The 27,813-nt window shown below is 33.0% G+C and overlaps 1 protein-coding gene across 6 annotated transcripts in view; it reads right to left on the minus strand.

The window, feature by feature from the left end:
* Positions 1-27,813, minus strand: part of LOC129954388 (transducin-like enhancer protein 4) — a 118,817-nt gene that overhangs the window by 22,384 nt on the left and 68,620 nt on the right. For 2 of the 6 annotated variants that reach the window (XM_056068140.1, XM_056068139.1), the window contains exons 7-10: positions 26,497-26,532; positions 22,037-22,274; positions 18,621-18,643; positions 10,169-10,222 (exon numbers count right to left, since the gene is read on the minus strand). In XM_056068140.1, coding sequence (XP_055924115.1) covers positions 10,169-10,222; positions 18,621-18,643; positions 22,037-22,274; positions 26,497-26,532 — 351 coding nt within the window. The remainder of the gene's footprint in view (positions 1-10,168; positions 10,223-18,620; positions 18,644-22,036; positions 22,275-26,496; positions 26,533-27,813) is intronic. The other 4 variants (XM_056068143.1, XM_056068142.1, XM_056068141.1 and 1 more) reach the window with 4 other exon arrangements.

A 27,813-nucleotide genomic window follows, 5' to 3' on the forward strand; every position in this document is an offset into this window, starting at 1 on the left:
AAGAGATTTCATAGATGTTAATATAAAACAATCTTGAAAATTTTCGCTGGCACGAAATGATATCACTGACCTTAAGTAGCGAAGAAAAGGAAGTACTTATTATCTGACATTAACAATGAGAAGTCGCAATTAACATTAATAAAGCAATAGGATTCAACTAGGACACTAGCATTAATCAGTGTTCAAGACTACAAATCACTCACTGTATTCCGAGATGAGCTGGCGACCATAAATTATTCTTAGACGCATGTAATACTCAGAGTATTCACTTAGGGTATGAGTGATAATATTAATGATGACGGAAGTATATATGCGATGCAATATTCATCTCTTTTTCTAATTGCCTTTGACAGTCCAATTCGATTTTTCTGCCTTCAATCTTCTGATAAACAGGAAAAGAATCAGCTTATAAATCAATTAAAACAATTTAGAGCTTTTATTACGGGTTCGGCTATGGTGAACAAAGAATATACATTTGTTGATTAAAGAAAACATTAGAATGACAATAGCGTAAATCTGTAATTTTGGATTGTTATGTGTGATAGAACAAGAGTCACTTTTAATTATGATATGGGGGGAACGAGAATTATAATATCACAAATATAAATATTAAAAAGTACTTATTATCTCAATCGCTCATTCAGTAAAACTAACAAATATAAAATTTATTTAGACATTCAATTCCAACGATCTGAGATTCCTTTTTATCTGAATAAAATTATGATGTAAAAAATGTTATTAGAGGTGAAGAGTTTACTGAATGTAAAGTTCAATAAATTTCTGGTTCAATGCCTCTTACAAATGAAAGATCTGGATTTGATACAAAAAGAGAAGAATCCTCTATTCTTTATTTAATTATGAGCAAAAAGAAAGCATAAAAAGTTCTTATTATGGAAATTACGGCGAAGAACGGAAAATGCTTTGATCTTTTCTTTCTCTTTCTTTACAATTAAAACGAAGTTTATGGTTTCCCACAACCACTCTTACCAGAATTAATTTTTTTAAATCATTACCAATCAAACTTTCCATTACATATGTGGTGCCTGGAAGAAAAAAAAAAAAACCAAGAAAGGAAAAAATCAGCTGACCAGGACAGAAAGAAATTAGATAAATAAGGCGGAATCCTTAATATTTACTGGTAAAGAAGTTGTACCACCAGCAAGTAAAGGTTAACATTCATGCTAGTCCATCATTCCTCCTGTTCCATCCATAAGAAAGAAAGAAAAAAGTTTAAGGCTTAAAAATATGTATAAAAATGAAATAAAAGGCCACCTTTCATCATAAATATAGAAGCCTTCAAGCACCAAAAACTAAAACGAAACTCCACCATTGCAAGATTTTCCACTAGCAAAATGTACTGAAACCCATTTGCAGAAAACCAGACAAAAGGCAAAACCCCTTTTCCCCATGAACACACTTGCCGCTCATACTCATATTTGAAGCTCTTCCCCTTTTATATCTAACCCTGGCTCCAACGAAATAGTCTTTCTAGATACGTGAATACTACAGGAGCATCAAGCCCCCAAGGGGAAAGCCAAAACAAACTCTAGCGGAAGGGAAGAGGCCCCGTTTGATGCATCCACTGCATCATGTAAATGAGCGCGTGAATTATTCATAGACCATCTGGCGACCAAATACAATGGCCGTACCACGTGGTCAATCAATTACCTATTGAACCTGTCACCTGATCAATTACGAATTGAACACCCACGACAGCTGACTACTTGAGGGGTGGGATGGAATCCAAATATCCCACCCCTCCCTTTTTTTTCCATGCAGCCCTCTTCCCAACCAGACAGAGACAAACCATTAATTCGGGTACCGTTAGTACACAGCGAAAACGTGCAAGGGATTTTTTCAGAAATGAATATTTTATAAATCGTTTGATATTTTAAAATGATACGGTAATTATGAAAGATTATGGTTGATAGATATATTTATTATTATTATTATCAAAGCCATTTTTTTTGGGGGGGCGGAAAGAGACATAAGGTCTGATTGTTATTGAACATTGTAAACTGGTACTAATCATTTATAAATAAGGGGTATTAATTACTAAATACATATTAACGGTTTCTAGGGCTATAGGAAGTAGATGACCACCAAATTCATCAGTTTTTGAATGACGCTATGTAGGTTGGTATAAGTTCTCGCATGTTTATCAGTAAGGTTTCTTATATCACACAAAATGATGCGTCTTGATTTGTAACTCAATTATTGATTAATCAAATTATTATATAATAATATTTTTAAATCTAACTTAAACTTAATTCATTTCCTAATTTTTTTTATCTTAATGTGATCCGTATTAACTTCGTTCTAAAATGCTATCTTATTTCCTGATCCAATTTCTACTTCTTTATTTAATTAATGCTACACGCACTGTAGAAAGCTGTAAAATCAGCCGTTCTCACGCTCCGAGTGAAGGGATAAAAATCCTTAATGATTTGCAAATTCTTTTAAAATATATCTATATTTCCCTTTCCTACAAGTGTGAAGGAATCCCTATCAGAATCACATAGTATAAAATCACTGGGGTGAAATATTTTGCACTCTTTCGCTCTTGTGTCGTGCTGTAGATTGACGTATCTCGTTGCTTCTAGCTTGTACATAAAATATGCCTCCCGGCATGAAATAACTCGAAAGTTTTGAGACTAATAACTAATTTTTGATTTTTAAAATTGTCTTTTAATAGTTTGAAGTAGCAAAGAATTTCAGAAAAAAATGAAACATATTATATCAATTAATAATTAAGTTAAGTGTTTTAATTATTATATTATATTCAGGTGATTTAAGTATTATTTTAAAAAAAGGCATCAAAATCAACTAATCAGCACTGTTAGAAAATCAAATAATTACAAAGAGCATTTTTTTTAATGGAAACAAATTATTTTCTAGTCTTAAGTGCATTGAAAAACCAACAAATTTAAATTGCTCCGTTTTCAATTATACGGAGGGGAAAAACCACTTTCCCTTTGCCTTATAATTATTTCTAAATGATTACAATTAGTCAATTGTCGGTTATTTTCACTTCAGTGCTGACTACAGTGCAGCAAAGGAAAAACTAGCTATTTGCAAAAAGATATGGAACGCATCCAATTACAAGACAGGCTTAATCTTAATTCCTGCGATATTTTCTACCAGCGGGGAATTCTTTCGCATAACGGCATCGACAAACAGAGATTACAGTGACAAACATAATTCAAGGGAAAGATTTCAAGGAGATGGGAAGGGGAAAAAAAAAAGGGAAGAAAAACGCCTCAAAAATTGGGAGTCGAAAATCCTGTTACGGTAGTTAATGATTCAACACCTTCCAGCCACAGTCATTCATTTTGTTTCCCATGCTCTCTCCCCTTGGAGAAGGATTCAATCACGTGGTCATGGGGTGAGGACGGAGGGGGGGACAGAAAAAGAACCCACGTGGTACACTCGATTCCCTAGCGCTCTCATTGGTCCAACGGTCCAACGAAGCGTAGACGAAAAGTTCAGGGGACCGACTATCATATGCAACTACTATATTTACAGATGCCTCTACAAATGCAGATTCGTATTTATTTTATAAACCTTAATCTATCTTCACAAGTTTTGGGATAATTTTTCCCCATCTAATTTATTTAGTTCATCTGATACACTGAAAAATCAAAACGTGTCTCACAAAAAAAAAAAAAAAAAAAAAAAAAGATGTATATTTCGAAATGAGCCAGGGTAAATTATGTGCTCAAAATATGCTTAATTTATTTTTCTACTGTTAAAGAACTAAAGCGGGACAATTTCCTTATATCTATTTTATCAACTGATTATGCAACTTAATTTGTTATTTTTATATACCTTTATATTTTAAAGAAAACACTTAATATAATCTAGTAAATAGCAGCTTTTGAATTGTTCTGGGTATTAAACTGTCGTAACAGCAACTGTATAGTTCCCTCTACGTTTCATTGTTTCCATGGAGTTAACTTTACGACATAGTTTTAAAAAATTCCGTGATTCTTTTTAAAGTAATTTTCGTAATTACATCAGTGTTAAAACTTATCACATCATCATCATTTTTTTAGAAAATCCCGTTTTAATCTTCAAATATATCAAAATAAAACCATGTGAAAGCTAATTTCATTGGCCAGACTATCCATGAAAAGTTATATTTTAAATTTTCAAATTACACATTAAGAACATGCAATTTTTAGAGATCAGATAATGTCTACATTCATTTCATATTCTTCAACTTTCAACATCAAATCGATGTGAGGGAATTAAATTAAACACTACACATGCTATTTGTTAGACATCCTGTAATATGAATTTTCCACGAAAATTTAAAATCTGCTATAATTTGAGCAAGACAAAATTATATGTGATCAGATGTTTAGATTTATTATATACAATTAAAAGACAGCAAAATTATTCTTGTTTATGTTATTGTATGGGTTGCTGATGTAGTTGAAAACTACAAAGTTTATTTCTCGTTTTCAATTTTGTAACATTCTCTTGCATGTAAATAAAATGTTATGAACAGTTAATGATACATAAAGTATACACAACTTGACTATATGCTCATGCTTGAATAATCGTCAAATGCTTAAGGGTCCAATATTCCATCACATGCATAAACATAACAGAGAACATTTTCATACTCACAAAGAAAGAAAAAAAGAAATGGTGTAAAAAGCTCCATATATTCATTTCAAAAACGCAGCATAAACAGTCTTTCGCAGGGGCAGATAGTCAAAAGCGGAGTTAATGCCTCCACCGGTGGGCAGGGTGGATTAAAGCCAAATCGTGACCAACGACTGCTCTGTAAGAATACAGAGGAGGAGAAAAAAAATATACTATCCAAAGTGCGGAGAACAAGCTATTAAATAGCAAATCTGAAATTATGGAGCGTAGTCGACCCCCCGATCTGAAGGGGGGACGTCTCCCCTCCCCCTTTATCACGGTGAGATTTTACGAGGCGGGCCAGATAACGAATCCAACTCACGAAGCGAGCCATCAGTTTCGCTCGACCGCTCCTCTCCCAATGAGTTAATGACACACCGGGCCACCACTTCTTTGCGGGGTGGGAGGAAGGCGAGCACCTCCCCCCCCCTGGGGGAGCCGTTAAAAATTGTCTCCCGCTAACAACTTCCTCTGGCTGGAGCTGGGATGGATTGGATTGGTCTAATGAGGATCAAAAGGTGACGAAGCCGCAAATTAGAGAATGGAATCGGGGGCGGCGTTCGAAGAAGCTGTAATTTTTCTTTTATTGCTTTCGATTCGCCGAGGAGATCAAAGGGCGATCATAAGCCGAGAGATGGGGATAAAAATAAAGTAACAATGCGCTGTTTGTTTTATATTTATATATCTAAAGAAGACCGTGTGTGATCTTTTGAGAAGTTCTTGCCACGCGACGATAAGGCGAGAGTGGGGATAAATTTTCCAGTTTTACAATTTTGTCATTCAGAGGGGCAAGGATTCGGAGACAAATGATAGACGAGCATTATACGAGGATTTTGATAGTTCTCTCACAAACTGGTATAGTTACCATATTACTATAGTCTGTGTATTTTCTATAGGCGGTACAAGGTCACATTTTCTACCGCGTTACTGTATCAGACAACCAATAACGAGGTAGAAAATATCACATTGAAAATACACCGACTATAAATGATTGCGGTACCTATACCAGTCTTGCCTATAAATAATATATAGATACAGATTTAATATATAAATACCTCTCATCAATCTTTCCAACGATATTACGTCCTGTATGATGCAAAGATTAAATGTTAAGAATGGATGTCAACAATATGTAGTCCCAAAGTGAACAAAAGGGGCACCAGATCTCTTCCAGTGATTTTCTTCAACATATCTCTTCAGTGAAAATTGATCTTCCAGCAAAAGATCAATTTTCACTATTTAAAAAAAAAAAACCTTTTAAGAGAGATTTTCCTCAATCCAATGCAATAAGTGCAAAATCAGATTCTATTACATTATATTTAACCTCTAATGGAACTAAGATCCTATTTTGATTATAATTCCACTTACAATAGAATTTACGAACATTTATTTTTGGAAAGTTCATAATATTCAAGCAAGTATGATAATTTCTAAAATTAAATGTAAATTGACATAAAAATTTTACAGAATGTGTTCAAAAAATTTTACAACTCTTGATTAAAATGTATTATTAACATAAAATAACATATTAAGGAAAGAATGTCATTTATTATAGAATCAAAGCTTGATTAAAGTATTATTTTTCAATAATTCTGTTAAACGTTTTTTCCATCCCAAAATGAACATGCTCAGTGGAAAATTAAATGAAAGTTTCTTGTGAGACAGGCAGATATGTTCTTTAATATTACTGAATCTGCACATAATTTATAACTTATTTATTTAGGAGAAAACGTAACAAATTACTAATTTTAAAAATCATTTGTTTCAACGATTAAAAAAATATACACTGAAAACGTTAATGAATAAAATTTATCATAGAAAGTTTATTTCATTTAGTTTGTATGTGTATTTTACAAATTTCGCCAATTGAAAATCGATTGAATTTGCACAATACAAGGAAAAACCAAGTGCAATTTAGCAATTTTGTTGTCAACGTTATTTTAAAATAACAAGATGTATCTCCTTTACCTTAAAATTAAGTATAAAATGAATAACAAATTAAAATTACAATTTATGCATTACACAACTAAAATCTAGAAATTTAAAACTGCTGCTAAAATTTTAAGCTCTCAAAAACAAAGATTTTTTTTTCAAAATACATGAGACAATATTTGACGACAAAATCATAAAAATGAAGGAATAACTATATTTCAGTATTAAAGCAAATTATCAAATACAACTTATCTTAACTTCGGGAAGCATTAAAATCGAACACCAAATCAAATCGGAAAATATTAAACTGTTCAATTTCAATAAGTTTTAAGGCGTGCATACAAATGGCTAAATCAATCATTTAATTTGAAAGACAGTATTAAAAACAATCTAGCCCAGCGGCGGAACATTAAAACTTGAAACTTATCATTTCCCCTAGATTTATCTCTTCGAAACTATATACAGATTTTATATATAGTTTCTTATTTTTTTTTTGTCTCATATATCTTTATATCCTATTTCTATCTATATATTTTATCTCATATCTTAATTTTTTCTACATACGAGCGCATTTTTGCATCGTATTATAATGAAAAAAATGAATATGCAATTTGGATGTCTTTGTGTGTGTGCAATTGAAATCAAAATTTGTTACTGAATAAGTAAGATCACATATTAAATTAATTTATCTAAATCCTAGTCTTTTTGAATTATTGTATTTACATACATGAAACGGTAAAATCCTAGATGGGCCCACCTCTTGGCGACTTATTTGAAATCTCGCCAAGTTGACTACTACAGTACACTCCCGATTATCCGCGGAATTGGGTGGCGCGGCCGCCGCGGATAACAAAAATCGCGGATAATCCGAAAAAAGCTAAAAACGGGTATTGCAAAAGAGAAAACAGTCATTCCAACTTTGAAAAATTGTTTTATGTACAATAAAACGTAAAATAAACAGCAGGAAATGTTTAACGAACGCTTAATGTTTTAGTATATCACTCAAAACTAACCTAAAATGCATTTTGTTAATGAAAACAGAAAAGTGCTTTGTATTTACGAGAGGCGTCAAGGATACACAGAAAAATTAATGCATATGTACTGTTTTAATACTGTAATGTATTATGTAATTACAAAAGCATAACTGTAAAACTGCTCCTTTTTGAAAAAATCAGTCAAAAAAAAAAAAAAAAAACTTTGTGCGGCAGGCGCGGATAATCCGCACCGCGGATAATCGGGAGTCTACTGTAATTGAATTTGTTATTATTTTTATTTTTCAATTAAAAAACGATGCTTGAATGTCAGAAATAATAATAAAATAATAAATAAATAATAATAAAAAATAAAATAAATATAATAAAAAAATAGATAAAAAAAAATCCGTCTAGGTTGCTACATTGGCGACGTTATCGGCACTCGTTTACCGAGAATTCAAAAAGACGCCAAGAGGTGGGCTGTGCCACAGCTGTGCTAGGATCCACCCCACGAAACTGCACTGAACAACTGACTGCGATTCATTTCCGGGTTTACTAAAATTTGATGCGGGCCTACACTTTTAAATTCTTAATTCTAGAATAAAATTTTATTCATCTAACTGCTTATGTTTTGTAACTATTGGATTCACTTGTACTTGAAAAATTACCTGTACTTGAACAGCCAGGTAGACTTTTTCTGAAAGGATGTAGCTGGAAATGCGATAAAAATCTCCAAATCAGTATAGACACCAAGTGCCAAATTTCATCTATCACGCTTAAAGCGTTTTTGAATTATCATACTCACAAACAAGACATCATTCCAAAAATGTTTTTTCGGAAGAATCAAATTTTTCGAAACTGCAATATTTTTACCTCTGCTCGTATATACAACAAAGTAAAAAAGATTGCGAATATAATCTCGAACGTAAAAAAATTGCAATTATATTCCATAAAGCGGCTCTTAAAAAATGTTGGGACTAGGTAAGGAAAATCCAAGATGAGCTATGCAGCTTGGTTCCCTCCAAATGAAGCAAGGGGTCCATGGAAATACAAAGAAGGGGGGGGGATAAAGGGATAAACTTTCAAAGGTAATATTTATAGTTTTACTCTCTCGAAGCAGATCTGAGAAATATCGCACTCCAACAAACAGCGGTTCCCTTCCCACCGCCACACAAAAAGACCCGGAGGGGGCGTGACAAAACTCCGAAGTGGCAGGGGGGCCCGACGTCTCCAACCATCATCCCTCGCCTCTTTGCACCCAACACTGGGAAACGAAATACATTTTAAAGCGGGAGAGAAAACCCACAAAAAGACTCTTGGTATCACCACGGGAAGTATCTTTAACTTGATTTTTTTCTTTCCATTTCTCCCCTCCTGCCTTTGTCCACATACAAGCATACATAATGCTTTCACCGATTATAAGCGTAGTGAAGATGGTGAAAAGCTAAGCAGGTGGTATGGGGTGTCCTGGGACTGACTGACTGTGCCCCAACACTTTTCGGATTTGCTCCGCCCCTGAACACCACCCTCACTTCAATTCCCACTCAAAAATGATCCACAATAGTCTTTTATGACTATTGTTAGCAAAATAAATGCAGAGGAGAAAAAAAAATATATATCCACCGGTGTTTTTTTTTTTTTTTTTTCCCCCTCCCAAAAGAAGTGGGCATGTGGAAAATATTGAAGACTTCTACTTGTACTGGAATAGTTGGCGTCAACATAATACGCGGAAAAGCAAGTCACTTAAGAGGTTTTTCGAGAAGAATTCCTCAAAAAAGATAAGCATCGGGCTTCATTTTAGGTAAGCATATATCAACTAGCTTTATACATAATAAATACAGGAAGTTGTTTTAAAACATGACATGGCAGTTTCTAAAAAATGGAAGAAAAGACATGGCACAACATCATAAGATTGAATTATTCATTTAATGAAAACTTTAAATACAATTCTGAATAAATAGACTTTTACTTTAAAATAACAATTGCATGATGAGGAATGATGGATAAAGAATCTACTTTTAAAGTGTGCTTAGGAAATCGATATTGCAGCACATTGTATACTTATGAAATAGGGAATTATTTATAGTACTAGGGGGCATGTTAAAGAACTCTAAGTTATTTAATTCAATTAAATTTGAGACAATATCGAAAATTGATTGTTATTAAGCTTTAGCAATATAAAAGAATTTCTCATCCTATCAAAGAAAAGCTTATATGAAAGCTCCAAACTCTATTTAATAAATGGGACATACAATTACGAATATCCGTCATTCAAAGGTAACTAAAAAAATGTCAAAGTTTTTTTAAAGTGCGTCCCATTTTAAAAATCCTAAAAGGGAGAACAAATAAATTTGTCTATTACTTTCGCATAGTAGGAACGACATAAATCTTTACTGCGAGGCAATATATATAGTATATATATTTCCCTCCAACATATTATTTGCAACAAAGCACACCAATTTATTTTATTGTCCAGTTAAATGACCTCTAAAATGACTATCCTTTAGATGGAAAATGTAGAAATTTAGCTGACAGCATAAACCTGCCAATTTTATGAATGCTTCTTAACACACATTTATACCAGGATATAATCAAGGCAAGTAACTTACCTCTGCTGCTAAGAGGGCTTTAGCTCTAATATTCAGGAGAGCAGAGGCCATATCCTGGAATATAATACAAGGGAGATCTTAAGAAGCAGTAGGAATAGAGAATATGCAATAGAATAAGAAGATAAGGGATAATAGGGAGAAGTTGATTAAATTTTAAATATAAAAGAAAGCTAACAATCAATGACAAGGGAATACTAACACAGTGGGAGAAAACGCTTCTGAAAATAATCTGTTTTGCAATTATTAACTTATCGTCTATGATATAATCGGCCTATTTGCAAAAATGTTTTGATTACTTGTTTAATTAATATTTTCCAAATGAGAATAACTACACTGCAAGAAGTTGCAACGCGTTCGGACATCTGCCACAAAAAAGAATTAACATCGCAAATATGGCAGATGGTTGCAATTTTCACATATACATTACTCAATTTAAAAAAAAATCATTTAGTATTATTCCGCATTTACACTTTTCACGTGACCAGTGATTTAAAAGAAGTATAAAATGCGGGAGACCAACGGGAACGTAAATGAGAGTTAATATTATTCATTTAAAATTCCAAACCAATAAAATGAAATGCAATAAAATGGTCATGATATTCTAACTAATATCAGCTAACAATTTATCTTTAACTACAAAATATCTTTAATTGCAAAACTGCTAGTAATAAAATATTTTGTATGCATTCTTCATGCCTTTTTCAAACTAAATAGTATAATACGATCAGTACGTGGGCTCTATTAATAAAACCAATCAAAAAAGAAATACGATTAAAAAATTCCTTTAATGATAGCAATTCTTAAAAAAAAAAAAAAAAAAAAAACTAAAATAAAGAAAAACCTAAATGTACTTTAAATATAACAGCAAAAATTTTGAAAATAACTAAAATCTAGGACCATTTATATAAAAGTTAACTAATTCTCATTCTAGAATTATTTACAAAAAGAGATATACAAAGAATAATTTTTTTTGAAAAGAGAACAATTCTACAAATTTATTTCATTTCTAAAAATCCATTAAAGACACGCTATCCATCAGATAATAAGAGAGAGAAAAAAATCAATTGCAATAAAAGAACATGGAAGTTCTAAGGCAATAAATATATTATAATCCCCCGCCTTTAAATTTCAAAAAAAGAATCTCAATAATTACAGAAATGTTTCTCAGTGAAAGAAATTCACGCTCACATCGCCAAGCTGCTTTCTTCAAACCACTACAAAAGCGACACAATACCGAGCTTTGCACAGGATGGCATCTATAAATTGTGGGTATCATTTACCAGAATCCAATTCACTCAGAATCCGAAAACCATAGTATCAGTGCAACCCCTCCCCGTCTGGAGTAATAACTGACCGGACTGCCCACTGATCATTAGTGAATGCATCTATCTCATTTAGGGGTTGAGTATCCTTCAGTGAACAGTTACAAAGCGCAAGGTTGAGATCCATAAATGGTGTTCCACTTCACAGACATGCGGCACAGTAATGTCTCCAATCATTTCTGGAAATAACACCTTATCCGCCACGCCAGGAGTGCTTTAGGTGAGAGTATAAAAATTGCTAAGGTTACGTACGATGCTTTTGTGTTGTATTATCAAAAGGAAATTCTGCAGAATAGGTGAGATTTTTTTCAAAATAAGTCATTTAATCCCGATGATAGAAACCGAGTGAACCTATATTTTACTTAATGGATGTTTTGGAATAAAAGCAAAGTTAATTAATCAGAATGCATATTTTTACCTATTATATATTCAATACGTCAATAATGCAAGTAAATTACAGAAAAAAAAAATTAATATGTTGACTAATAATTTTAGAATGCTTAGAATGGAATTTAAATTCGTCTTTCCATAAAGGAAGTAAATATTCAAAACATAAAATATATAAATAATGTTAATCTTAACTGTTCAGAATAAGAACTAAATTTTTACAGAATTGAAAAATGTGTTCATTATTCATGTATTTACAAGCAATGTTTTTTTTTTCCCCCTTCTTACGAATTTATTTTCAATTTACCATATGATAAACTGCATAAAAAGGAAGGAAAATCAAGGCAATTTTTAAAATGTAATCAATAAATTCTTCAAAACAATAATGTGTTTGACTCGCGTATCAAAATATTAATTTTTTTAATATTTAAACTGTCATTAAATCAAAGTAATGATTAATTTCATAGCCTAAAAAACGTTACGTTTTTATAAAGTAGAAAATAATAATATTCCAAACCGGAGTGTATCGTCTAATTAAAAGCCAATACTTTGCTGCAAACGATAATTGCAGCCTTCTCGCATATTTAAAAAAATAAAATTATGGGGGCGGTTTTAAAATAAATAGCACATGACAGCACATTAAATTCAAATGTAAAGAATTTAATTCATTAATTAGAATAATGAATCAATTTATAAGATTTTATAATACATAAGTAATTCGTGCTTATAAAAATTAACATAGTTTTATAACATTTTTTTATATAAATTTTATTTTACAGACTTACTTTTAAAGCTAAAAGCGAATAATTTCAGAATCCAACATAAATTTTAAAATTGGAACAAAAAAAAAATTAATTTCTGGTCATTTTAAAAAGTCAATGAGAGGGGAAATTTAATTTCGGGGTTAAATAAAAAATCTCACAAATCTATCCGCACAACTATTGAACAGTAGATGTTGAAAATGCCCGTTTTCTCTCACCTCGATGTTTAACATTGGAAATCGAACTTTAATAATCCCTTCACACTCAACTCTCCCCTTTGAAATTCACGCGGTCTGGAACCCGCCCAAATAATAAATCAATGCTTTAAAGTCAACAGAATTCGGGCGTCAGGTAACTGTAAGACAAACAAATCACGCTCGATAACGATGCAGCGGCACATTTCATAGTATCCTATAATGCCCGAAGACGGCTATCACCTTCGATGGCAGCATTTGAGAAAACGCGGGCCGAAAATTTATAATAAATCAAACTAGATTTTCCATCCTCCCTTCGTCCGTCTGGAATTGGAAAGTCAATTGGAAATCGGAAGATTCCCGAATATATGAAAAGCGGAGAGGAAAGAGCTTTATCAGAAAGTTAGAGAAAGCAATTAATTGCCACTGCACCCAGAGCAAGGAGGGGAGTGCGGCAGGCGAAAGAGGAAGCCATACCAATAATCCCGTGGAGGCAGAAGGGAGGCTCTCTCTCCTCCGCTATTAGCTATGGTCGGCAACTCTTTATCTCTCGGCCGCTCTCCTAATTACAATTAAACTTTGGTTTCCCTTTGTAATCAGGCTGCAGCCTCTATTTGCTCCGGGGGAAAAGAGGCCGCTTCTCTTCTCCACCCCGAGGATGGTGGCGCTGGAGAACGAAGTTTCTCTCGACGTCGTTCGTCGGATGAAGATGATGATGGGGAATGTTTCGAAGCAATCTTAACCCACTTCGGTAAATAAAACAAGGCGCGGCTTTCTCCGGGAGAGAAAGGTGAACAGGGGGGCGCGTGAGCAAATTTTGTCACTAGAAGTTCGCGGTTGCGATGCTGCAGCAGGAACAGTCAGTAAATTAATAGGTTGTGCAAGGCTGGCGGAAAATGAAAGGATGGCAGTACATGACTTCGAAGTCGTCGTATAATAAAAGACGCGGCAGACTGATATGACTTTTTGGTGTTTGCTTGCTGCTTTTAAAGTTGGGGGACATTATTGTTCGCTCCCAGGATGAATGCAAGTTTGAGAAGGTTATGAGACAAATATGTCTGGGAGACTAGAACAGAGGATTCCGTCAACTGTTGATCAATCCAAGGGCTTTAATTAGACGCTTTATGCGCTGAGCGGTAATTTAGACTAGTCCGAGTCTTGTGTGGAAGATACCGATTTAGAAGGTTGTATATCTGGAGCAATACAAGTTTATATTAATTAATAAATATAAATTTATATGCTGTGATCTGATATCCGTAAGGGGGAAAAAATGACATTTTAAATCCATAGAAATGGTAATTGCATTATTCTAATAAGTTTTAGAGTGGTTTTTTCCCCCCCGATTAGATGCAGTTCAATGCTACTAACAAGTAACTGAAAACATTAGACACCAAACGGATGGCGATTCATGAGCAGAATCTATCAGTTTAGCAGGTTATAAAAGTTAAACATTTATATAACATAGTAATTTTGAATCAAACTTAGACTACAACTCTAATTAAATTCTGGAACAAAGATAGTAAAATATTTTAACTCTTTAAAGGGCCATTTTTTTTCTAGTCATATTATGTTAAAATATTTTTAGGCTTGAAATTAGAATAAGAAAAGAGATTAATTTAACTTATTAGATAAATTAATTTGATTAATTACTAATTAAGTAACAAAAAGACGCATCTTTTTGTGAAAGATAAAGAACTGAAGCATCTAAGTTTCTGTCTTTCTAAAAAAAATTGTCAGAACTTATGCCAACCTACATAATTTCATACAAAGATTGATAAATTTGGTGGGAAGCATACTTCCCACGGCCCTAGAAAGGGTTAACCCTTTCTAGAACGTACATAAATATTACGCCTAAAATACTTAGCACATACAGAAATTCAAATCACACAAAATCCCAAAATTTGTCCAATCGAAATCAGCGATTGAAAATGAGTAATCACCACAAAGGCAATTTTAAACACTGCGCAGTATTCCTCCGAATGAATAGCATTTTTTTTAAAGGCAAGGGGAAAAAAATATGTATATAACTGTAAAATTTGATAAAACAAATGAATAAATATAAATGCCGGCGTTCTGGCCTAGAGGTAGCGCGTCTTCCCCGTGATCTGGGCTTCCCGGGTTAGTGTTCGGGCAGAGTTGTTCTTTTCTGTGTTCTATCTGTGAGGTGTGTGAAAGAGTCCCCCAATAAAAAGGAGTTATGCAAACGAGTGTATGAGTGTCATCTTCATACGAGCTAAAGTCAGAATTCTGCCCTCGGGTGCTCAGGGCTCCTCACCCTCAAAAGCTACCGCACCCCTCTTTCCCTGATCGCTTGGACTTGGTTTAAATTGGATTTCAATCCAAGAAAGATAAGCAACAACAGCAACATAAAATATAAATTGTAAGAAATCTTCATCCCCAGAAAAATAAAATAAATCAATAAAAATTATTTGTCAATATCCAATATCGTATTCACTATAAATATTTTCAAATTCAAGATTTCTTTTTTTTTGGGGGGGGGTCAAACCTTAAGTTATTTCAATTACATAAGCAATTACTGAAAATCAAAATTAAAGGTATAAGTTACATTTAAAAATTTCGATTTTATATTATATATATACATATATACACACACGATTCAAGATATATTAATTCTTTATTTTAAAAAACTTATTACTAAGAGCATGAAGGTGTGTATGATTCCATGTGCCAAAATTCACAAGTAATATAAAAGACATCGAATAAAACTCAAATATGCGGCTTTAAACAAAATTCTGCAACTAAGCCAAGTTCAAACCCTAATTTCTCCAAGATACTATAAATGACTTTTTAATCGCAGTACTCACAAGTACGGACCTTAAGAGAGGGAATCAACTCCCTCTTGAAATCACACCAACTGGAAGAGTAATTCCCATAAAAGGTATTAAAAAGCGCCAGAGATAAATGAGTTACCCAATAAACAGGCAGCTACAACACTGACATATGAGAGCAAAGGGATTTCAAAGCATGTTGGCACTGATGAAATAATAAATTACATCAGCGTCAACACTGCAGCTACTTAGCGATTAAATTTACGGTGACAGAATGACGCAAAACTGACTTCCTACTGGGAATCCCTCCAAAGTAAAGGAAGGATTTTATTATGACGACACGGAGATTCGCTGAAGTTAATGACTGCAGTGTTGCCCGAAAGAGAATCGATGCCTCAAAGAAGGTCAGGTAAACGGAACAGCTCGCCTTTCATGAGATGGATTTGTATAGTAAGAGATCTTTCGTATATTCGCAAATAAGAAATTGAAAATTTGATTCTCTGTTACTTTTATTTACACAAGATCTATATTAAGAGTTTAACTTCATTTCATGAGAATTTTTTAAAGATTAAGAGTTACAAGATCAGAACCATCGAGCAATCAATAGCAGATATCCGATTAGGAAGTTGCCTAGAATCACTAGGTTGAGATGGAGCAGCAACCAGGTCAATTAAAAATTTTTTATTTTCCTAGTTGTCGAACAAAAAAGCTTGTAAACTATACAAATTCTCAACAAATTATAAAATGATTAGGATAATATTAATACATTATGAAGTATTATTAGTCAGAATTTTATGTGTTTTCTTACGTTTATTTAATTATTAGTATATTTATAATTTCGTGCAGAAACGTGAATAACGGGTAATTTGAAGACATAACAGAAGAAAAAATAATAATAATGCAGTTTAAAAAAGTTAAATTAATAATAAGTTAGTTAAAGTTAATAAAATAAAAATTGGCCTGTAATAAACCGTTATAATAAAAATTTGTTGAAATGTGAAACCAAATTAACAAGTTCATTCAAAGAGAGACTACATCATGTGCTCTTCTTAAGAGCCTAAAATGCTTAAACCTGCCATCGAATAAGATGTATTTTTTATAAAATGAAAGAGCCAATTTGGTATATTACATGCTAGTTATAGTTGTTCTTTGTTTTAAATTCCTTGAGATAACATTTTTACAATATTGCAAATTTCTAAATTAAGGAGTGATTCTTTCACAAATAGTTTGAACTTTTTATGGTACAGAAAAGATTCTTACATAAACTATAACATTTGAATGATCTTGCGCACTTTGATAATGGATATTATACATGCATTACAGCAACTGCTTTGGACGGAAGAATTTTTATAATAATAATTTCTTAATTATAAAGGGATTTGACGGGGAATAATTTTCCTATTTCCATCTGTACCAAATCTTTATTAATTCCTTCCTATGAAAGCATATATGGAACGCCAAAACAATCAAATACTTCCTCAAAATATTTTCAACTATCCGCCTTTGGCGACCAGCCGGTTCGCCAATCTTAATGCTCGTTAAAATTTTAATAATTAAATATTTTATGTAATTCCTACTTTAATAGCTTCTTCATCAAATATTTTAAAGCTTCAAATTTTGATAGTCATGTAATTCACTCATAATAATATAAATTCCTTCAGCCATAACATAATATGTATCTCTCTAATTTTCTGTTAGTTCCGGTAGAATTTATGCTTAAAATGAACTCCTTAGAGAAAATGGAAGTGAATTTCGTTATCCTGGCTAATCTTTACAAATTTTAACTTTGAATCGAGCCAACTAATTGAAATAAATGCACCCAAGACTTTCATGGCATCATTTTATACATAAACAAGAGAGTACAGGTATGTGAACTAAAAGTAGAGATATTTTAAACCTTCAACATAATATAGTAAACATTTCGCATCTAATTGGGGAAAACATGTTTTAACAACATCTCATTTTAATAAACACAAATGTATAAACAGGTTTATAAATGAAAAACACAAAAAACACACAATAATAATAAAAATAAAATTTGGAAGGTAAGATGGATGTGGATAGTAAATTTCTTATAACGATAAAATTAAATTATTCTAAATATTATATGACAAAGGAACTGACTAGTAAGACTAAGATAAAGCGTTGGGAGAGGGGGGGGGTCGTGATGGCAAGAATCGACATAAAATTAAGTATTTAAAAATATCTGTTTTTAATTGTCAATGAAGGAGACTTAACTTTATACATTTTGAAAGTTTTTCAGCTTCGAATTTAAAAATTTTGAGTTTAAATTGATTTCTTCTTTGAAGAAATTTTTAGAAATCAAATTCTAACTAAATTATCTTAAATTTTGTTTCATATAATATTGATATTTTTCGGATTAAAACAACCTGCTGCATCCGTTTTTTCAAGCAATGGAAAACAATGTAAAATTTATAATGCCACGATTTTTTTTTTTTTTCCAGATTTAGATATTTTTTAGATTTTTTTTTAAAGAAAAAAGGGGAAGTGCAACTGCATTACATGTTATATTTACAAATTCTCAACTGGGTGTGTCTAAAAAGGTTATATCACATCACTATTGAAAGGATATCCAACGCTTCAAGATACGATTCCTACCAAAAAGCCGACCGATTCTTGTCTCAAAACGGCACTCACCTACAAACAAGAGATCACTTTATGAGATTCTCCCCAGGCGAAAAGATACAGCACAAAGAGGAGGGAGGAGAGAAAACCGTAAGAAAAAGAGTAAAATTTACTAAATAAAAAAATAAATAAAACGGAAGGAGCAAAAAGGGGAAAAAAAAAAAAAAATTCACGGATCTCCTAGTAGATATAAAAAAGGGCGCGAGAGAGCCATATTGGGCGCAAAGACACATCCATACATCCATCCCTGGGAGGCGAGGTAAAGCTGAAGGGAGGGGGAGGGAGTAGAAAAAAAATAATAATCCACTTAGGGGGTGGGGCAAGGAGGATGAAAAGTGTAAGAGGCTACTTACGTGTCTGTCTTCGGAGCTATGAGCTGCAGAGGCGATCGATTCAGCGTTGCCATGACAACCGCAACAATGCACACACAGAGAAAAAATAATCCACGCGTACAGGGGCAGGAGGCAGAAGAGAAGAGATAAAAAAAATATAAAAAAGAGGGAGAGAAAAAAAAGGAGAGAAAGTTAGTGGTTATCTGAAAAGCGGATGTTCGTCTTACCCACTGCAATCTCGGGAACTTCGGGAATAAGATGGAATGGGGAAGAGGAGGGATGGATGGAAGAAAAAAAAAGACGATTTTTTTTTTCATCCGGACCCTCCACCCTCCCGCCTGGTACCCTTTCCAGACGAGGATGTAAACTTGAATAGGCTTCTTCCTATTCCCCCTTTCTAATCGACGGCGTGGAGAAAAGAAGGAATGAGAGATTTTTTTATTACTTTTTTTTCATCCTCTCTCCTCTACTTTACACAAAAATATCACTTCGATAATAAATCTAAGCAGGTTGCAGCACATGAATTCAAAAACTGCTGTACTTTTTTTTTTTTTTTTTCATATTAAAAGAGAGAGAGAGATTTGTCTGCATTTCCAGTGATATAAATTCAGTTTAAAGTCATCCAGAGTTCATGCTGCAACAGCTAAAGCAATTTAAGTTAAGAACGAATAGAACTGGATTGCATTTGTAAGTAAGTCTTATAAAGATTTTAATTCGTCTGAAAATTTTTCAAGTGCGATTTAGAAAGCAATTTCCCAAAGAGCACTGCAGTGGATAAGACTCGTTCAAAACATACAACAAAATATTACACAATCAAATCATAAAATACAAAAAAAAAAAAAAAAAAAGCATTTAAAATCTCATACAGAAAGAAATACATAATATTTTCAGTAATATACCTCACGATACAAAATGTGCTTCTTGTCAAATAAAATAACATAATAATATTACACTGTTTGAAACTGTGAATGCTTGCTTGTAAATTAGTTTACTGCCAGAGTAAGTGTTTTATCACTTTTTTGTGTCTCGATTATATGTATTAAAAAAAAATTAATGAACCTGCTACAGTCTGTCTCACAACACTTTTTCATTCTTTAATAAGTTTCACAATGGTTGCACATTATTATAGGGCTGCCCCAAAATGAAGATTTGCATTTTTTCCAACACTTTCTGAAAGTTTTTTAAAGTACGGTTTACCTTTCGAGGCCGAGATTACCCCCCTCCCTCCATAATAAGATGTTGCTTAAAAGATACCGATTTCCATACCAGTTTCAACTAAAATGCAATCTACACTTTCAGTAAGAAAACTTCACTCTTAACTAATTATCCTAACCCGCCTATCACCTTTAGTCTTTTTAACGTCAACCCCCCAACAAACAAACAAAGTACAAAAAGCAAATATTTAAATAAAGCTCTCGCAAAATATTTACACGTTTAATAAAAGAACGGCGCAGGCAGAAATAGTTTTTGGGAAAAGGAAGCATGTGTTTAAGTCCGTAATTTTTCCGCCGCTCTTCGTCTAATAAACTCAATTTGTCATATTAGGAGAAGATGGCGCCTTTCGAAAACCTCTCTAAAGTGACCGCGGACCGGAGGGGGAGCTAAAAATACGAGAGATTGAAATCGGATTAATCGGCCGCCGCGCACTCCGCTCATTAATCTCGGGTAAGTGGGCCATTACGGGGCTCGATAATTAGTCCCCGCGGATGAATACAGTCACGTGACTTCATCCACCCCGCAGCATAATGGTGGCAAATTATAAGCCTGGCACCGAGATTAAATTTTACCTCTCCACCCCCTCTCGGGGTGCCCTTTTTGTGTGTGTGTGCACCTCCAAACGCCTCTGAATTCATTCGCCCTCTCATAAAAGGGGGACCGTACTGAAGATGCCACACAGAGCGGGAACTATAAAATCAGTGGCTGTAAGTTGGGTGCTGGTAAATTAAATATAAATTCTGCCATCAGTGACTAAAAGAATAAAATTAACAATTTTTGAAGGTAAAAACTGTTAATTTAAATGGAATTCTCATGAATTATATTTTCCCATAACTATTGAAATTCGCACGAAAGAAGAAGTAATTAAAATAGAAAATCGACAAAATTAAAACAAAAAAATTATCGTTTTCATTTTTTTATTTATATACAGAATAAGTTGAAAATTAAGTTTTTACACATGAGAATTTAAAAACAAGTTCTATTTGCATCGACTATCAAATGATAAAAAGTACATCATTAATATCTTTGCCATTTATTAAGATCTTCTTCTTCTGAACTTCAAATTTAATCAAATTGCTGAAAGAAAACAAGCGAGTTTATTAAGCACATACCAATAAAATATTCAATGTAATATATGATTACAGTAGCTCTAAATGATGTTTCAACATCAATAGTTAGAAAGCATCTGGATTGCATAAGATTATTTCAGTTTTCCCCCGAACAAGAGCAGCTAAATCAATACAGCATTCTGCAAACGATGGTTCTCGAATGGCGGCTGGATTCTGAATGGCATTCATTTACATTTTTTTCAATGTTAACTCATGCAAATTATTGCAATAAAATATTTATGTTCAATATGCGCAATTGACATCACAATGAAAACTAGAATGTGTGCAATTACTTCCAGTTAAATAACTCTATTAATTCCTTTCACATCAAATGGCTTCAATATGATGTCATTTTCAATTTGAATTCACCTTTGTGGTGTATCCTATTGGTGTGTACTTAATAACTACTAATGAAAGACAACAAACGAAACTACAGCAGACGCCCGAGATGCATGGATGCCATTGTGAAATTTTCTCTCCGTTTAATTAAATGTAATTGATTGAATACCCAAGATACTTGTTTTTATCGTTACAGATGATAATCCAAATGGGTTTTTAGCGCAAGAAAGGTTTTTCTGAGAGTAATTAAAGGGTGTCCGGTCATCAAGTGAGATCTCCTACCCTCTTCATATTAACCCTATAAGAGCATGAGCTGTCAATGCGGTTTTTGAGAGGGTATGAAATTTTTCTTATCAATGGAAGACAGACTTGCACATTCTAGAATTTTGAGGTACCTGAATACTGATGCTAGAAAATGAGAGGGTTAAATATAGTAATGTTTTAATTTTAATTTTTTCCCTACTATTAAATTTATCCTTTTGTGAATTTGGTGATAAAACCAATAAACTGTCTTGGAACAATATTTGTTTTTTATGGAATTCGTAGGATTTTTCCTTTGATTTCATTATCCATAGCTTTTTGAAGACGCGTACAAATATATCCTAATTTAATAGTAATGAGGTGGCACATGTCTTTTTCTATGTATTGTCGACTTCAGTTGCTTTAATAGTCAGTATCTGTGTCTTCGAATTCAACAAGATTTTTTTTCGCTAGTTTTTCTTTATTTTTATGTATCTTATTATTATGTAAAGACTTTTGTTTCGGACATCTCACCTGAGCTCGACCTCTTTTCGTCCCTGTGGTCCTTGAGGGCAGCAGCAGAGGAGACAGCGGCTGAAAGGTGTGCTGCGGGTCCAGCGCCCGCTAAGGAACTCGATAGCGCTAGCAGCCCTGCTGCACTGCTAGGGGGTAAGGTAGGAGGTTGGAGTCCCGCCATGGCTGCCGCGTGGGGCATCATGGGAAGGGGAGGCGCGTGCGCGTGAGGAGGAAGCTGCTGGGCATGCATCTGTTGCTGGAAAGAAGGAGAATTTACCCATTAATAAAAATTACATTTAAAAGAAAATAGCAAAATAATAACAATAAAAAAAAAAAAAAAAAAAAAAAAAACGTATGAAACTATAATTCAAGAAGCATCGACAAAAGTGGAGGGCACCTCTTCAACACAAGCAATATTGACATGGCAACTGAATTTGGAATTGCAATCCATATATTATTTTAGCAGTATATCCAATGCGATGAATATTTCGATATAATTTATTAATCGATGGCTATTTTTGTAATCAAGAATAATAGAATTACCAGAAAAATACAAAAATTCATTTTCTTTTTCTAGGGAATAGCATCTCTAAAAAAGAGTGGTCTGTTGTCTCAGGACGCTTTAGATAAAAGTGGCCAGATCCATGGGAAAATTTAAACACTAATCTTGCTTGGTTTACTAAATAATAAACTATATTAACTAAAAATTAATGTAATAAACTTTTAAACTAAATAGCTAACTACATATCTTATATGATTTTTTTTTGTGTGCAATAAATACAATTTCATACTATAAAAAAATAAGTTAAATATTTCCATTTTATTTCAAAGCCAAAAAACTTTCGTTTTTACCATGTAAATACACAACAGAAAGATTATACATTTCTGAACTCAGAATCGTGAAACATTCCAAAAGCAATTAGAAAAAAAAGCATTCTAATATTTATTAATAAGCAGTGGCAGATTTCTGATAGGCAGTTGCCTAAGACAGCTAAGCTGAAAGAGTCAAAGACAAGCCTATTAAAAAGATGCTTATTAAGCTTATTAGCTTAGTGGTTATTACACGGATTTAGTTACTATGTATTTATAAATACCAAACATATAATGTATACAGATTTAAATGCAGTGAGTGCAATCATGAGTTACAATAAATAAAAACACAATGTATTTTTTTCATGAAGTTATTAAAATATATTATTGTATTAATATATTGTCATTGCGTAAGTGTTCAAATGTGAAATTAAATGTATCAGTTTGTTAACTGACGAGAATTTATACACACCACCAATGGCGACAAAATGCCTAAAAATGATACGCAAAATCTAGCAATATATTATATGCTATAGAATTCCACTTGTTGTTCCATATACATTTCAAAGCAATTTACCAAGTATTATAGTTTGCTATACAAACCATTCTAAACGAGTTTGAAGCAAATTTAAATCAGCAAATTTAATTTGCACATCATTAGCATCAAATGAAAACGAAGCCCTCAATAATACAAAAATCTATCTACCTAAATTTAGAATGAGTTCCTAATACAGTATATAAAAATGTACCTGCTAATCATTATTCGATCAAGATTTATTAAAAAGTGTTTATTAGATAAAAAAAATTAATTAATTCTATCCTCCATGAAATAAATCTCAGCTTTGTTATGCAACATAAAAGAATCTTTAAAAAATGCAGGTGGTATCTTGTATTTCCATTTTTAAATATCTCTTGACTAAGCAGATATAAAGTAATGCAATCGCTACATTAAAGACGAATCGTTAAATTTAAATGATGGTAATGCTCAAAGAATAGCACAAATCAAAAAATAAAATTAAAAAAAAAAAAGGTTGGGAAGGAGGGAGGAAGGAAAAAAGAAAACAGCGATAAAAATAGAATATATTATCCAATCCACCTCCCCTTTTATCATTGAAGCAGATATTCGTTAATCTTTGCAGCGAATCACTTTAAACAAGCCCGCTGCTCTCCCCTAGTCTTTCACAACGAAAGATCTATCGATAAAAATTTAATTCGCTCGACCGCAATCCGAATTTGCAATGCAAATCACGTGCACATAACAGATCGGGGGGAAAAAGTAACTGTGTGAACATAAGACATTATAACAAGGTCGGGGCGTATGATCAGGCTTCGCGGATTAGCGAAAAAAGAAATTAAAAATAAAAGCTAAAGTGACTCGCAGAAAGAACAAACTCAAAACATACTGGTGATGGAGGAGGAAGGGGAGGGAGATGAAGTGAAACAAAAAGGGAAGAGGCGACAAGTGTCACGTGATTAGAGTGACGTCACACCGTGCTTTCGTGTCAACCTCTTTAATCCCAACTTTCGCTTCACAGTCTTTTTTGCTTTTTTTTTTATTTGTAATTTTTATTCGTTTCACGACCGCAATAATGATTAATTACAGTTTTCACGCCCCTGCTTTACGATCTGAGGTCACGTGACAGTTTGCAGAAAAGTAATTATGACCCTCTAGGGTTTTTAGTGTTTGTTTTTAATTATACGTTTTCACACAGTTTTCGGCTTAGTTTAGTTTTAGAAATATCGAAAATTTTGATGCTTTTATTTTATTTAATCGATGAATGGATATTCTATACTAGTGGGAAATAATCAAAAAATAAATAAAAACTTCTGAATTTACAATATTGCAAATAGGGAATACGATATTAAACAGAAAGCATAATATAAATACAAATCGTTAACGATTGGTATTTTTAAATTTAATTAGGAAAAATGGAATAGTAAGAAAAATTTCCGATACAATGGATGAAATTTTGATTCTGTGCACACCGTCTTTCTCTTTTATATTAGAAATAATCCAATGTGATTTAAATCAATCAATTAGAATTTCTTAAATAACTATATTTAACCCAATTTATTTTATCATTAAATATTGTTTCAGTCATTAATTATTTTTCCTACCTGTATTAAATTCAGGCCATAATTTTTTTAAAAATATAAATTGGGGCTTTAAATACTTTTGTTTGTGTTAAGTCAAAAATATAACCATTTAAAAGAAAACATGAATCTACAAAGCTAACATACAAATGACAAAACATTTTTCATTACCAAATAGAATATTTATTCAAATCATTGATAATAAAATTTAAAAAAAGAGCAAATATTCCAAAACTAATAAAATTATCTATAAAGCATCAGGTATAGGTATCCGATGATAGTAAAATTAAGCCCATTTTAGAATGATGCTCCCATTTACGAAGCTAAAAATATTTTCATATCGAATATTTTTGAAGTGCTTAGAAAGCTAGTAAGAGTAATCGTGAAGACACGGTGCTTCTTCCGCAATTCTAAGCACGCATTGTGGAGAGTTCCCGTTCGAAAACGATTCCAATTACAGTGGCCAAAGAGAATAAAAATTTGCAGAAAATCGTCCTCTCGGAGACGGTTCTTAACGGTTGTTCACCAATAAGCAATACTAATAAAAAGCGTTGTTGCGCAAAAGACACGCTGAGCAATCAGCGAGCCACAATTCCGTCCAGTAAGTGCCCCTTGGCGGGGTGGAGTGCCTTCCCGAAAACCAGAAGAGTAAAAATACACTCCAAGTGGTTTCGAAAAAGCAAAGAGAAACGCAGCAGAGTTTATTATAGTAACTCTGTAACCCGCTGAGCTTTAACTCTTCGGGAAATGAGAAAATAGTGGAGCCGCCGCACCAAGTAAATAGGAATTTTCTCCAGTACTTGTCGGCAAGAGCCACTGCTTTTGGATATAAGCCAATAATTGAAGTGGTGAAAGCTGCAGAGGTGGATGCTGCCAACCTCTTCCCATTCATAAGATTACTTCTTTTAACTTTTTATTACTTCTTTTCGCTCTCCTCTCGTTTATGTTCTCTGTTCGCATGCCAAGAAAAATTTGCTACGGTTTAGAATTTGAATGGAAGTATGTTTGGGCGTTCAACTTTTTTTTCCCCTCCGCTGATACGGAATTGATTGAACTGTGCTCAGCACGGAAGCCAGCGTGATGCGCCATTATTCAAACACTCGATAACGATTCCAGATTTAATTTTGAATTAATATGGAGAGATACTTAGCGTTAATGGAAGCAAATAACGAAAAGCGCATCTTTCAAATTGCTATTACATTAGAGATATATATATATAAATTCATTAAAATGTCACGACTTGCTTCATCTAAACCCTTTTTTAATGCTATTCTTCCTAGACAAAATAACGCTTTTATTAAAAGTGCTAAATATATTATGTTAGCTAAATTCAACAATTATGGTTTTGAAATTTAACTTTAAGCCGCAAAATACAACTAACATTTAAGTTGATTCCTAAATTCTTCTATTCATGCATTTAATCTCTATAACTTCAATACAAAAGCTATTGAAGGTAATAAAAGACGGAAATTTAAATCTGGCTATTGCATAAATGTCTAGATTTACTAAAATTCTTTCACAGAAGAAAAATATATAATTACAACTGAATCAAGTAAAATGATAGATAATCTTACCACTGCATTTGTCGGCCACCTCATATCAACAGAGCCCTACATAAAATTTTCAAAAAAATAATTACTAATTTAATCCATGAATTACTAATTAATTCTCCTTATTTTCAGAACATCATATGATTTCTTAAGAGGAAATTAAACCGAAATGTTTAAAAATGTATTGTTCATCAATTGTATTTTAATTGTTAACTGTTTCGACTTCTTCGGAAAATGCGTATCTAAATTGTGTCACAAAAATTTAAAAACACATACATAGACACAACACACACAGTGTGTAACATAAAATTATGTTGTAATGATATGACTTTTTTTTTTATTTCAATAATCACGTTCACTTATTGACGTTAACTAAGTTCCATAGCATAATACTCTCCTTGTAAAAATACAAAATTACAAAGTATTGCCCGCCGCTGTAATTGTCTCAAGTAGACCGCAACACTACAGTTCGATTTTTTTTTGTAAACGAATCCCTGATCAGATAATAGAATATATACAAAAATGTACAGAGAAATACATTGGTAGGTAATCCATAGGTCATTTTGGATGAAAATTTTGAATGAATCAAATAGATGAGCCATAAAAAAATGCTGCCTCTTGAAAACAAAGGATACAAAAGTATCCTCATCCCGGTTTTTATCACCAGGCGCGCCACTTATTGAATAGTATAAAACAATTAATGGTTGCCTAATTGCTTCTGGGATGGCTAATACAACACAGCGATGCATTTCAGAAACACAATTCATATTATATATGTGAATTTTTTTTCATAATAATTATTAATAATCTTTTATTTTTTCCTTTGATTTCCACTTGGCCTCAAAATATTTTAAACGTCTTGAAATTTACGAATATGTTTGAATTTTTACCAAAATTTAATCTAAACAGCAAACTGTCACTACTTATAACTCCTGGTGAATAAACTCGTTTTGACGCAGAATGTTGTAATTTTTCCATGACGAGTAAATTCGTTAACTGCTTAAATAAGTCAGCTTTCCAAAACTGCAACCCTCCTTACTCATTCAAAGAAATAGAAAATGGCAAATATAAGTTTCTAAAAATTATTATTCTGGAGCTCAACATTAAATACAAATAGCGCGCACAGTGCAAGACAGGATAATAACTACTACCAAGCAAATCCCGAAAGTATTTCCCTCTGTTTCTCTCGTATACCATCCTCAAATCGCATTGGTGGACAGATAAGCTCCACGGAACACTGTATACATTCCCGGCGGAGACGATAGACGGCTAAATTCAATATTTGCACATCTGTTTGCCTCTTGTCCACATAAGGCGCTCCATCCACCAAAGGAGGGGAAC

This window comes from Argiope bruennichi, chromosome 2, assembly GCF_947563725.1.
Source record: "Argiope bruennichi chromosome 2, qqArgBrue1.1, whole genome shotgun sequence".
NCBI classification, from domain to species: domain Eukaryota; kingdom Metazoa; phylum Arthropoda; class Arachnida; order Araneae; family Araneidae; genus Argiope; species Argiope bruennichi.